Source organism: Rhipicephalus microplus, chromosome 7, assembly GCF_043290135.1.
Source record: "Rhipicephalus microplus isolate Deutch F79 chromosome 7, USDA_Rmic, whole genome shotgun sequence".
Taxonomy (NCBI): domain Eukaryota; kingdom Metazoa; phylum Arthropoda; class Arachnida; order Ixodida; family Ixodidae; genus Rhipicephalus; species Rhipicephalus microplus.
Window position 1 is genome coordinate 88,446,690 of NC_134706.1, and position 14,549 is coordinate 88,461,238.

The 14,549-nt window shown below is 45.4% G+C and overlaps 1 protein-coding gene across 2 annotated transcripts in view; it reads left to right on the plus strand.

The window, feature by feature from the left end:
• The window catches only part of LOC119185685 (uncharacterized), a 61,605-nt gene that overhangs the window by 14,300 nt on the left and 32,756 nt on the right, over nt 1-14,549 (plus strand). Inside the window, exons 4-6 of one of the 2 annotated variants that reach the window (XM_075868229.1) lie at nt 8,210-8,411; nt 9,510-9,613; nt 13,285-13,481. In XM_075868229.1, coding sequence (XP_075724344.1) covers nt 8,210-8,411; nt 9,510-9,613; nt 13,285-13,481 — 503 coding nt within the window. The remainder of the gene's footprint in view (nt 1-8,209; nt 8,412-9,509; nt 9,614-13,284; nt 13,482-14,549) is intronic. The other variant, XM_075868230.1, reaches the window with a different exon arrangement.

Below are 14,549 nucleotides of genomic sequence, written 5' to 3' on the forward strand. Positions count from 1 at the left end.
GCTATTGTTTACCTGTTGGGTTAATAGAGCAGTAACTTGAGTGTTCGAGGTGGTTCTCCGTCAGCTAGTACTTTATGGGTAACACTAAGACTTGAACTTCGAGGAACATTCCATAAATTTCATGGTTCTCGCTGGCCGTAACCTCCTTGGTTTTAGAAGGGTGGGGCCCACGGGACGGCTCTTTGCTCTCCTATAGTATACTACCAGATACTCTGAATCGTTAACTTTTTTTCCAAACACAGCCAGTTGGAAGCGAAAGTTGCTTCATCTGGTGATGAGCAGCGCTTCGATAGTGTCGTAAATGCTTAACTTGCATGAATATTGCCAATTCACTAATTAAACGAACAAAAATAGTCATTGGCTCTTCCAACTTGTTATAAATGCGAAACATTTTTTGTGAATGGCTAATACTTTGGCGTCTATCTGCGTATCTATCTATCTAGCCGCTTGCATCTGAGTGCTTTCGGGAACACCCCCTTAACTTGGCGTGAATTAGAATCAGTATGTGAAGGTACGCTGGTTTGACTACTATGACGCCCTGGCCAGGACATGAATAATGTCACAATCTCGTCGCGTACGTCATCAAACACTTCCCACCAGAGAGTCACAAACCTCCGGGCGGGTATGTCCCGCTTGGGTGTTTTGGTATGCAGGTGCGCTGGTATGGTGCGCTAGTACTGACACTTGTTCTCTACTTAGGAACGACGAGAACACACATGGGTAATTTTGACGCGTGAGCGTTAAGAAAAACCTAACATCGGCAGCGTTGATCCGATCACTACAAGGAATAAATGTCAGGGACCCAGCAAGAATAGAAACCAAGCATTGTGCGTGGCAATCAAGCATTCTCCCACAAAGGCACGCCAAGTCTCGGAACTACTTTTCATATAGACCCTAATCTTCGTGAAAGGTCAGTAGTGGGTGCTGTGCTATCCAATTGGATAAGCATTACATATGTACCCCTATTATACAGCCGTCACATCGGGCTAACGTCAATTGCAGCTAGTTGCCATGCGCTGAAATAGATTTATGTAACAGTGTCAAGAGTTACCACACACGTGATCACCAGCGCTTCATATCAGCTTATCACTTCTGGTGTTGCTAATACTCGTGTTCCTGTTGTCATTGTTGCGCAAGCGCAAAGAAGTGGTTCTATGAACACCTGCCACCCTACAACACATGTTTGTGCGTGCAATATTTATACAAATATTTACCGGTCATTTCATGACGTGTAGCTTAATAAAAAATTGGCCTGGTACCTGCATGTTAATCTGTAAATGTCGTTGAAAGACGATAGTGTTGCGTGTGGAGAGAGTGAACAAAACATTTATTTTATGTTCTATGCAAGAAAATCGGTGAATGGTATTCTGGAGGCGCTGCGTTAGAGTGCCTCGAGCGTGCAGCGGAGGTGAACGAGCGCATCAAGTCACGTCACACGTAAGACATGAGCGCTATCTGGTAGTTTTCTTAGAAAACGAAACGCGCAGCTCTGAGACAGGCGTGGGCGCCCACCACCGTGTTGTCTTAGCAAAGCGTTTACGGTCCTTAGAAGTACTTATGTATGCTGTTTCTAGTAAAAGACGCACATACAGAATATATACGTGTTGTTATGGTGCCTCAGATATGTGCAATAATTGCTTTTAAATTCAAAGCATTTCTTAGCGAACTTCGGTGACTTTGAGCGCATCTATCTATCTATCTATCTATCTATCTATCTATCTATCTATCTATCTATCTATCTACCTCTATCTATCTATCTACCCATCTACGACTTTTAGCTCTCCGGGCCGTTTCGATAATGATATCAAAAACAAACTCGGTATGGCATACCTTGACTGTATCACGAGCATAGTTGACTACTCATAACATGAAAATCACGACACGTACGGCATGAATGTCATGATTTATATTTCATGGTCCTCCTGTTCGTGCGTTGGTCTTATTTACATGAAATGTTGCAAAACTTGTATAGTATGACATGATTTCATGGTGAACACAAGCGACAGACCCTAACCTGAAAATTATGACATGCGTGTCATGTGACATGACTACGTGTTACGCTCATTATGCGCTCGCGGTCATTTCGCTAGCGTCACATATACCGAATTTGGCATTACAATACGTCAATTGATGACGGAGGTATGTAACTGGTGCAAACATGATAATCATGAGATGCGTATCATGTAACAACATGACTACATGCCACGTTCATGATGTGCTGGTGGCCGTTTTGCTAGCTTCACTTATACTAAGTTTGGTAATATGGGACGTGAATGGATGAAGAAGGTATGAGACTGGCGCAAACATGATAAACATGAGATGCGTGTCATGTACACACATGACTACATTCTACGCTCGTGATGCGCTCGCAGCCGTTTCGCTAGCTTCACATGTACCAAATTCGGTATTACATGACGTCAATGGATGACGAAGTTATATGACTGGTGCAATCATGATAATCGTATAATGAGCGTCATGTGAGAACATGACTACATGCCACAGTCAAGGCGCCAATACATTTCGACATGACGCGGTGCGCGTGCTGACCGGCGTTCATTTCGTCGCGTCACGCTAGCATTGCCACGCCAGGCGCCGCTTGCTTTGATGCATGCGCGTTTCGGCGCATCCGGCATCCCACCTTCTCGAAAAGAGGCAGACGCAGTGTTGTCTGGGTAACGCATCGGTGCGAAATGCAGCATGTCGCATTTCACCCCGGTTGCCATCAGGCCGCGCCGATGGACGCCGGTCGCGCCTATAGCGTCGGACTATATATGGAGTGCTCACGTTTTGCTAACATAGCTTCCCTGTGCCCAGCGTGCGCGCACGTCACCATTACGTTGGAGTATATTGGACCCTCCATGATGCACTCGCAGCCGTTTCGCTAGCTCCCCATAAACCAAACTTGCTGTTACGTGACGTCAATGGCTGACAAACATGATAATCATGACACGCATGGCATGCAAAAACATGAACACACACCACGTTCATAGCATGCTCGCGGCTGTTTCGCTAGTTCTACATATACTAAATTTGGCATCACGTGACTTGAATAGATTATGAAGGTAAACGACACATTCAGACAGGATAATAATGACACGGAAGTCATGTACGACATAATTTACCTCCACCTCGTAACGCTGTGGTGATTTTAGTGACATATCATTTTACCTTCCTCATTCGTGCTTCGCATATCATGGACTCTCGCTGTACGTGGGATCTGCCAATTTTTTAATCGGCAATCGCACAAGTATGAGCGCTGAATCTTGAGCAACATTGGTGGGCGCTGCTGATTGGCTCGGCTGTTTGGCGTATCGACTGGTACCGTTCAGAGTTACCGATACCGTTAGGGGTGGGCAAACAGACAAATGTACAGACAGACAGACAGACAGACAGACAGACAGACAGACAGACAGACAGACAGACAGACAGACAGACAGACAGACAGAGACAGACGCAAACAGACAGACACAGACAGACAGACACAGACAGACAGACACAGACAGACAGACACAGACAGACAGACACAGACAGACAGACAGACAGACAGACAGACAGACAGACAGACAGGCAGACAGACAGACAGGCAGACAGACAGACAGGCAGACACAGGCAGGCAGACACAGGCAGGCAGACACAGGCAGGCAGACACAGGCAGGCAAGCAGACACAGGCAGGCAGACACAGGCAGACACAGACAGGCAGGCAGACACAGACAGGCAGGCAGACACAGACAGGCAGGCAGACACAGACAGGCAGGCAGGCAGACACAGACAGGCAGGCAGACACAGACAGGCAGGCAGACACAGACAGACAAGCAGGCAGACACAGACAGGCAGGCAGACACAGACAGACAAGCAGGCAGACACAGACAGACAAGCAGGCAGACACAGACAGACAGACACAGACAGACAGACACAGACAGACAGACACAGACAGACAGACACAGAGAGACCAAAATTTTTGTGACGAAAAAAGTGCAAAATGGTCACTTTCTCTCTGCGTGGTTCGCATAACGTCGATTTCCAAGGTATATGTGGGATCTGCTGAAGTCTTTCCTAGGAGTTTTTCGGAGTGGTCTGATTATTCTCGAATTATTAAAAAAGTATTCTGCAAGTATTTGATCCAAGTACCGAATTATTACCACGGGATTCGGTTAGTTATTTGATATTTCAGAATCGTGCCACATACCTAATCAGGATGACTACAAATAACATCCCCTTAGCTATATATTAGGGGCGAAGCTGAAGTGACTTTGAACTTTGAAAAGAGAAAAAGGAATATCAAGCGCAGTTCGTTACTGCCTCTCTCAAATGAGGACACCTCCACAGTTCTGTCCAGGGGATGGGGTAATTGTAATTAAATCGAGAGGAGAAAACTTGGCGAAAAAAGGTAGAGGAGAAAAAAAACGCATTCAAACTGCGAGTCGTGCGCGCGCAAGAAGACACGTACGTTACACGCAGTCAACTAAGATTACCACCAAGAAGGCCGGGGGTACAGTTATGTGCACTTTTTAACACGAGCCAAAAATGAACTCGCGAAATGCAGTCGGTTCAACCAGGGAGAGGCCAAACCGTTCAGCCATGGACTCGAAGGCGAGCAGGAGCACAGCACAGAAATTGCGCTCGTGGGAGCCAACTGGGAGAGCCCTGAACGCCATTTGAAATCCCGAAGCAAGCCCACTGAGGATTTCATTCCTGGTTTTGATGTCAGCTTGCTGCGAGGTCGAGGTAGCGGGCTCAGTCGTCGTGCTTCTAATGACGGTGACAGGAACCAGCGGTTGTGAAAAAGCGCGCGGTGTCTGCATCGCCTTCGAGGGCTTTCGGACGACGGTAGGGGCCGGCTGAGCTGTGGATGAGCGCGGGGGCATCGTCGTTGCTGTGGGGACGACAGGCGCACTCGTTGTGGGACGAGAGGCCGCCTTCGTGGCCGTGTCACTGATACCGGCAAGCGCATCTCGGAAGGAGCGTTCCTTGATGATGGAGGCGTTGCTGCCAGGGGACCTAGCCTGCTGCAGGGCTTGGCGGTGAGTCACGGTGCCGTCGGTTCAGGATATGATGACCGCAGCCCTGCGATAGGACTGCCAGGCTGGACAGCGCGGCTAGGTTGCAGCATGTTTCCCGCGACAGTTTATGCAGCGAGGATGTGCTGCACACGATCCTGGGGCATGCTTGTTGCCGCAGCGCAGGCACCGTTTGTCTCGAGAACAGGTGGCGGTTGCGTTTCCGAAGCGGCTGCAACGGGAGCGCTGCAGGAGCCGGGGCTGGCGGGGTCGAACAGGGCGCCTTTGTTTGTAAAGCAGTATATCCGGTGGGACGGTAGTCGATAGAAGGTGAGGGTGAGGCTGTTGCCTCTGCGTACACCAGACACGAGGGGCACTGGTGAAGCAATGTTGTCGGCGAAATCCTCGAAACGGATCGTTGGGTCCACTCCAAAAACCATGCCAACACAGGTGTTCAGGTCGAGTTGTTTGGCTTCAACCTTGGTCTCGTAGATTGTCCTAACCTGGAGTAGGGCAGTCAGATCAGTGGTAGGGTGGGTGTCGACAGCAGCGAAGTTGCGCCGGCAATTGACCCGCACTCGCTGAGTAGCTGGAAACCCCGAAAGGAAGGCGGTGATCGCGTCGTTCAATGCAGCCAGGAAGTTAGCCTTCTTCCCGGTGGGCCGAAAGACGATGGTGGCCGCGCATTCACCTGGAGAAAGGTAACAACGACGTGGGGACCATCAAAACGCGGAGGCGTGCTTGGGGGCACGCCGCGCTCACTGGAGGCGGACGCCGTTTGCTCGGCAGCTGCAGTAGTTGAGGACGAGATGAGGAGGTGTTGCTGCCAGGGGGGTATCCCTCGGAGATAACCACAGCCGTGGCAGGAGAAGAAGAAGCTCCGGTATGCACCATCGCTTTGTTCGAAGCCGGGAGAGGGCGGCATTGTGATGGCTGCTGACTTTCTGTGGCTGGGTTTTCTTGAAGCGTGCCGGCTTGAATTGTGCCTGCTGCTGCTGTGTTGGCACTGAATATGATGCCTAGGCTGCCACGACGGCATCCTGTTGTGGTGTTTTCTTCCAGTTGCCTCGCTGAGGCGCCATATGTAGCCCTTAAAAGGGCTGCGCGCTAAGAGCACGGAGCGAAGATCGAGGTAAGGACGAGAGCGCCAAAACACGCGTCCTTCTCAGTTGAAATCTCCATAAGGCGTATGTCGGTCGTCATCTGTATGTAAGCATGTATGTAGTACCCACCTCACAGCATATCCACGGAGTAAATTATGATGTATGGGGTGAAGCTTTGGAGAGTTTTATCGGCAAACCGTGAGTCATCCGCTGGCGGCGTCCACCCGTCGTCTCTCTTTCTGTTTGACGCACGGACGGACGCGTAGACGCACGCATGAACGCAGGGATCGACGCATGGACGAACCCATGGATGGACGCACAGGTGCATGGACGGACAAAAGCACGGACAGTTGGATGGACTTACTGACGGACGGACGGATGGATGTACGGATGAACGCATGGACGGAATGAATGGGTGGACGTACGGATGCAGGTAGAGACGAACGCATGGACGGACGGAGGCGTGGACGAACTGACGGACGCTTCGCCCCACTCATCATCATTCACTCCATGGATATGCTGGGATTTTTTTTTTCTTGAACGTCTATTATTTCTCATTATACAGCGGGAGCTCTTGTGAGATCACAGCAAGGGTTGCTTGCGCAGTAGTCGCATGCCGCCGCTACCACCGGTGTACATAACCACTGTCATGCGAAGTGAAACTTGGAGAATAAAACACCGAGGTCACGATGGCATTCAAACCCGTGTACCCTGCGTGCCAGCCCAGTGTTTTACCACTGAGCCACGCCATTTTTTCATGGTATTTATTAAAGTACTTGCGTAATAAAGCCAAAAAAACAAAAGAAAGTACAATCACATGGCGACAATAAACGCTCGAGCGTTACTGATAAACTCTCAATGCTTGGAACTCTGTTGGTTGATCGATGTGTGGGGTTTAACGTCCCAAAACCATAATATGATTATAATGCAGTAGTGGAAGGCTCTAGAAACTTCGACCACCTGGGGTTCTTTAACGTGCACCCCAATCTGAGCACACCGGCCTACAACATTTCCGCCTCTATCAGAAATGCAGCCGCCGCAGCCGCGATTCGATCGCGTGACCTGCGAGTCAGGAGTCGAGTACCTTAGCCATTAGACCACCACGGCGGGCGAACTCTGTTGCGAACTGACCTTCAGCAGGCTTCATGACGGGAAAGGAATCGCGTCAATATCAGTAATAAAGCATTTCATAACAGGCTATAGGATCATTGGGCGCGAAACAATGTGAATTGCGTAACGAGTGGGTCATCGAATGCTTCCACCCATTACTAAAGCTTCAGACACAATTCTTCAGCGTCAGCCACAGCATCCAAAATTGCACAAATTTCCTTGCACGTGCACAGCAGGTGCCACGCTTAGGATGGCATATACTACACAAAAGTTACGATGATTTAAGACGTAGTGGGTACCCGAAAGTGCGCGTAGAGCAGTTTCCCAAAGTGTGTTTAAAAAAGCCTCTGCAAGGCCACTCCTCCAGCTTTCGCTGCGACTTTGCTACGCATTCCGCACTGGCCTGGTGGTGTTTTTTTTTTTGTCATACAAAAACAGCATGACAAGTTTAAAACTTTGGGATACATTTCAAAATAAACGAAGGAATGCAAAAATACCTCGTGCTTGTTGTACGTAAGTGAGAGAGATCGGTGGTCATCATCCTGTTCAATTATTCTACAAGCTCCATGATAACTGGCGCGAACACTATTTTAAGACCGTCATGAAACCAGCACCAAGTCTATAATGAGCCTACTGGGAATGATGATATCAGGTAGCGTTGAAATGGCAAATTTTATTTGAGGTAGATTTATTTGCATGTGCAGTTATTTCAGCAAAGTCGCATATATTTACTATCGTGCACAGCCCTGCACACTACAGTGTACCCTGTATGACAACACGGATGATGCAGTGCCTCTCAAAAATTTACACTTTCTCTAACTAACCTTCTGATTCTTAAGAATCGCGTATCCTGTAGAAACTGCAAATTCTTCGGTAGCTGAACAACTGCCCGTAATACGACTAAAACTGGAGCATTCTTTTTGCATCGGCATATGTTACTATCCCTTTAAAGCTTTCCAACATTCCTCTCTTTTCTTTGTGATGCATATCTGCACTAGACTGATGAACACAGAACGGTCACCTACGAAGAACTTGTGAAAAATCTCCGCTGCTGCGCCGCGCTGTATCAAGCGCACAACGTTGGTCCGGGCGACAAAGTCTACTGTCATTTCGGCAACAGCATCGAAGCTTTTGTGGCGCTCTACAGCATCACTGTTGCCGGGGCAACCGTAGTGCTGAGTGATCCTGAATACAAAGAAGGTATGGCACGATTATTACACATATATCGAAACGGAATCGGTCGACATCGACACGCTGTATAAAGATGACTTCTCGCGAATGCACGATTTTCAAATCACGTGCCAATGGTAGGAAATAACTAAAAGTGAGACCGTCACAGCAATTCGGTTTGCTTGACTACAAAAGTTTGCGTGATATTTTGCTTCGAAATTCAATTACGCTTACACAAGGTTCGTTGGCTCAGCATACTAGATTCAGTGATAATGAGTTGCCTGATAGACATCAAAAAAATTCGTGGGAAGTGAATAAAGTTGTACACGTTAATTTGCGCACGTTAAGATACAATACAGCACATAGTTTCCGGCTAAAAATGAGCGATGGTTCTTGCACGTGTGCGATAAAACGTGTCATATTTTTAATGGTTTATTTCTTACAACAATAATAGCGAATAATACACAAGTGTTTCACGAGAACTTAGTGTCAGGAAAGCAAGTGAAGAAGCAGGCTGGTGGACACAATAATGAAGAAAACTTCAAATGCACAAAAAAGAACCAACTAATGTTCACAGCGGGATTATATCTGAAATATAGTACAGCCCTAGCAGGGCGGCAATATTTATATTACTAAATATGACCAAGTCGTTACTTATCTCCTGAATGCAGGCTGATTACTTGTAAAATTACGAACACTGGTGCAGCCAACATTACGCAAGTCTTTACGGAAAACTATATGGCACAGAACAAATCATTAGCACCGGTGACAGCTTTATGAGAGTTATATTTGCTAAAAGGGAGTTTATTCATTAATGAAGTGTGACGTGCGATTCTTATGAACCAAAATAAGCTGCCTTTTGGTTGTAATACCGATTAACCGAAAACTGTGTGATGCGCCTCTAGTGTATTGTACAAAATTTTCTCGTTTCTGCGGCGTAATCTTAACTACCAAGAATACAAATTGCATCTATGGTAAAAAATGAGAAAAGTACATTTACTTCTTAAAACCTTTTATAAAAATGTCTCAGTAAATAAAATATATCTGGACGTTATATGAGTAGCAGAGCTTCGCAAAGTTATTTTCTATATCTGAGAATGGACTGCTTGCCTCATCTTCCCATCCAAGGAGAAGTTCAACACCAGTTGGAAAGTAGTGACGCAACGCATGTTGTCACCGATCTGCGTCACTCAGCCAAGTTCAACCCCAGAGACATTCGAAGCCGCATTAAGGTATCTATCATCTCAATTCTGGGTTTCCCATTCTTTATTTATGCTGGTTTGTGATAATGTACGACCGGAGAAACGGCCTAATAGCCCAGGAGCCATGAGCTCTCACGCGAAAACTTTCAAAAATTACCATTCCCATTGGTCGGATGAAGAAAGCTATCTGTTGGCAACATCGTCAGTTGTCTGGTGGGATAGAATCAAAGAGCCATTTTACGGTATCGTACCGTTTAGAGATGAGCCACAATTTTAATGTAGTTACTTTGAGAAGTTGTTTGAATTAGACGAGTCCATTTTTTAAGGTGTGTCTTTAAATTTTTTACAAACACACTCATGTGCGTTTCTTGTATGACACCTCGAGGTCAGTACAATTATGAGACAATGAAGGAGCCAGGTTAGGCAAATCGTCTGATATCGCGAAATAGTTCAGAAGATAGTTACTTTTTTCGTGGATAAAACTTGCATGTGGTGTATAGCCACACTGACTAACTCACGTCTCCAATACCGATTTCGTTGACGCAGCAAGCCTGGTAAACTACTGGGACACATGCTCTCTATACTTCCCCCTGCGTGGCCTCGACCGAATCAATCGAATCGCAGGATATTCAATTAGGTTGCCTCGCTCAAAGCTTGAAACACATTTGGATCGATTGAGACATGGCATACTTTGTGGCAGAGATGTGAAAAGACAACACCCGTCGTCCTAAAAACCGCTGGTCGTGGCAGTCGAAAAGCAACCTATAGTGAAGATATAAGACCGTGAGCCATCTGAAAGATTTTCACTTTTTGTAACTTGCTGGTTCTTAGCACATACTTTGTGCATTCGTGCGACAGTAAAATGAGACGTAAATTGCATGAGCGGAAGCCTACCCGCATTCTTTCTTTTTAAGGGACGTTATTTCCGGCTTTGTTTCTAAGAGCTAGGATAGTCACTTATCCCCCCCCCCCCAAAAAAAAAAACTGGGGAAGTGACAATCGGCGTCAACAGGCCACCGGTAACATAAAACAAATGATATTCCTAGATGAGTCGTACGAGGTGTAAAGGTGCTAAATAATGTCAACACAGATCGCACAAATCATCCAATTCTATGACGTCATGAAGACATCTCACTCTGTAATGACAAGATCACCCCTTGGTGAGTGGTGCACCAATCCTGGAAGCACTCGAACACTAGTGTGGTGCAGGTACGCGTAAGGGGGGGGGGGGTGAGTTGGATCAAAGCAATCTTTTGAGATGTTTTCTCATTGAAGTCGTCCTTAGACGAATGTATAAGGAACGCTACGAGTTTCCTTTTTTATCATCTGCGCACGTGTGGGTTACCCCTAAGATTACTGTGCACTACTCTTGAAGAAGATGTCACTGTCGTGAGTCCCCATACCTACGCTCTGAGTATCATCTCAAAAAGCACTCCGCTGTTTCACACACATAGTCTCAGTAATTACGCAAAGATTTTCAATCTGTGTGGACACATGGTTGTTGGAAATCAAAAGCACAATTGGTGTCACATAAAGCCCCGAAAAGAACGCTCCAAATATGATGTGTGTTTAGAAGAAGTGGTTAATGATTTACAGTACTTCGAACTGTATTATGAGAGAGCTCAAAGTCGTCCCACGTGCTATCCGACCGAGCATAGTCGTGAGCTATATATTAGACGTGATCTATTATAAGCGCTTGTGACGCGAATTGTGGATCGACCATCTCATATGCTGCCAAGCTGACTTGTCATACTGTGCAGGCATTTTTTCCTGACACGTTTGATAATTCAAACACATAATTCACATATAAGATCGGTCATCGCGACCATTCTTTATCGATACTCTGCCGAGAGCTGCTTCACTGTGGTCCAAAATTCTTTTTAGCCCTGAATGCCTGCCTGCACCAAAAGACGACAGCTTCGGTAATAGGGTTCTCGAGCATTTTTAGCCACCAATGTTTCTTCCAGGCAATTTTGAGCGTGTTAGATAACCTTGTGGATAAAGCTTGCTTCAATCATTCATGACACTTCTATTTTTTTAATGGCATTCTACAACATATGAGATGACCATTGAATTCCCTACATGTTGTTTCTAGTGCAGTTGAGTGGGAATAAGATACTCAAGAACATTGATGCTATTTCGCTCGTCTGTATGCTTGTGATGCTGTGCTGCTTTTTCAAATCAATGAAAATGAATCCCATTCATACAAAAAACATCTATCCCACTTTGACCTTAACTTAGTTTATAGTACAAACTGTCTAGAAAGTCTGCCCAAAACTTTTTCGGACGTTATTGCGCAAGGTGGAAACTTGGATGAATTTATACAACAAAGTTTGAGATCAAAACATCAGCAACAACAGGATACCTGACGGACAAACTTGCTTCATATTTCTATGCCTTGCACTGTACCTTCAGGCTCGTTTCCACACCCACACTCTAAAAAAATATCGAGTAAAAAGGGTGTCCTTCTGTCCCACAACAATAATCGTCATCAGGCTTGCGTGCGCTTCCTTTCTTGAAAACTCGGCACTGGCCACTTTCCTATCGAGAATTCAATGTAATCCTGATAATGGGCATGTAGATCGTGACCGGAATGTACCGGGCGCGGGGCGATAGCGCAAGGATGGAACGCAATATAGATGACGATTATTGTTGTGGGACAAAATGACACCCTTTTTACTCGCTCTTTTTTTAGAGTGCATGTTCTAGCAATCACCAAGAGGACCACTCATTCATAAATATCGGTAGACTTGGAATTCATTTACCGTTGCTAGCCCCAGCGCTCTTACTTGGCACTTCCAAACGCAGCACAGTGTGGCACCAAGCCCAATGCATTTCGAGAGTGTCGTTTGATATGTCGCCAAAAAAAAAAAGAAGAGGTGGCCATGTCGACGACCACTGGACAGATGGGCATTAAAGAACGGCGACACCACAAAAGCCGTCGTAACGCAACGAATTTTCTGATATGGGCTTCATAGTTAACTTAACAACTTCTGAACACGTCTTAAAGGAATGTAAGGCAAATAATATGTCTTATTAGTCCATTAAAATATATTTTATTATTATGCAGAAGGAAATCGTGTAATCACAAACTGAAATAAAACCTTCACTAAAATAGTGCGTACTATGGCATCGGTGTTTATACAATGTTCTGTGCGAGGTTCGAAACGAGACAAACAGAATGAACCACTTATATGCATTGACCCATTAAAGCCCGGATGAACATCATTCTTGCCTGATCTGTTATACGAGGCTTACCATATTCAGACAATATTCAGTAAAAACGCGGATTAACATCTTTGTTCGCTGATCTATTATGTGATGCTTGCAATCATAATTAGACAATCTTCGATGCAGTCAACCTTGCCTGAAGTTGGACCATTCCATCTACTGACAAATGTTGACTAAGCGTATATTTGCCCACTACTATGAACATTGTACTGATGCCTGCGTGGGCCGATTGTGTTAATAAGTCAAGTTCAAGTGTTGATATGATATTTCGACGATGTTTCATGTAAACTTCAAATCTTAAGAAAAGTGTTGTTGCCGTTATAATTGTGCCGATCATGTCACTATGGAATACCCCGTTGATGTTTTGTTTGTTTTTTTTTTGTCACACGGACGCAGCTAAGGTTTAGCCATTACTATTGATTATGGCACAATTTATGGTTTGTTATTAAAGCAAACGGTGCTTTTTGCAGGCGTATTTTGCTGTCGATGACGTACCAGGGTTCATATCTGTTTCGAATTATGGCATCTACAACGAAGATGATTTCCGAGAAGTCAAAAGAAACCCTGAAGGCATACTCGTCATGGCTTACACTTCTGGAACAACCGGTCAATCTCAATGCGTTGAAATCACGGAAGAGCGATTCCTTCGAAAAGTGTGTGGAATGGAGTAAGTATAGCAACTTCATGAGAATCCTTAAAATTTACTCGCTCAGACACATAAACACGTGTGAGATATTTAGAAATCCAGCCACCGACACGTCGAATGGAGATCATGACACATGTCCGAAGTCCTAACCAAACTATAAAGTATATGTATATGTAGTGCGATTTATGGCGTTCATAGCAAAGCATGCCGGTAGGACCAACCCATGCAAACTGTACGGCGGTTGAATTAGTAAGAACCCTCACCTCAGTGTTCTTCCCAGGATTTTTCTGCCTGCATCTCAACAAATTTTCTTGTCAGGTGAAGTTTATATGATAACGCACAGCATTAATCCTTCACTCACGTATTGCGTTCGGATGTTATAAAGCTTTTCCGACTGAATACTATGTTAGGGGATCTTTTCCTGGGCGTATTTTTAAATGATCATTTTTTTCTTATAATTTGACTGTGTCTACGAGAAAATGAGGTAAACATACTGTATTTTACGTATGTTTGGTGTCGGAAAAAATATACAATTACAATTTTCACGCCATTTTCTTCCATCCTGCAGTGAAATGCACAGATAGCTTTGCGACCCCTATTAACGTGATGTGGTAGGTTTTCGCCCTATACGTTCACCGTTATTAATCCTTAGGAATGAAACACCAAACATGGATCGGTTATGCATGAACCTTGGTCTATGTTTTCTTGCATCGGTAATTCATCATACAAGCTTGCCTCCAGCACTTCACAGTTTCCAGAATAGTACAGCGCTCTTCAGTGAGACAGCATCTGAATCGACAAATTGCTAATCAAATATATTTACCACAACAGACGCTCATCCATTCCCTGATGTATACCTTATAGTAAAGAAATCCTTCACGAACTGTTCTCAACGATTTCGCAGGTGTTGAAGTTGCAATAATTTAACAGCACCAAACTGTATCCTTACTGATATCATTTTAGGTGCTTTTTAAAGTGCGGTATTTCGCGGCAATGCTATGGCTACGAGCATAGAGTTTCTTTATGTACACTAGAGGGAACTCTGGCGCTAGTGTCTATGGGAGCTGCAACGCACGGCGCTTCGACGAG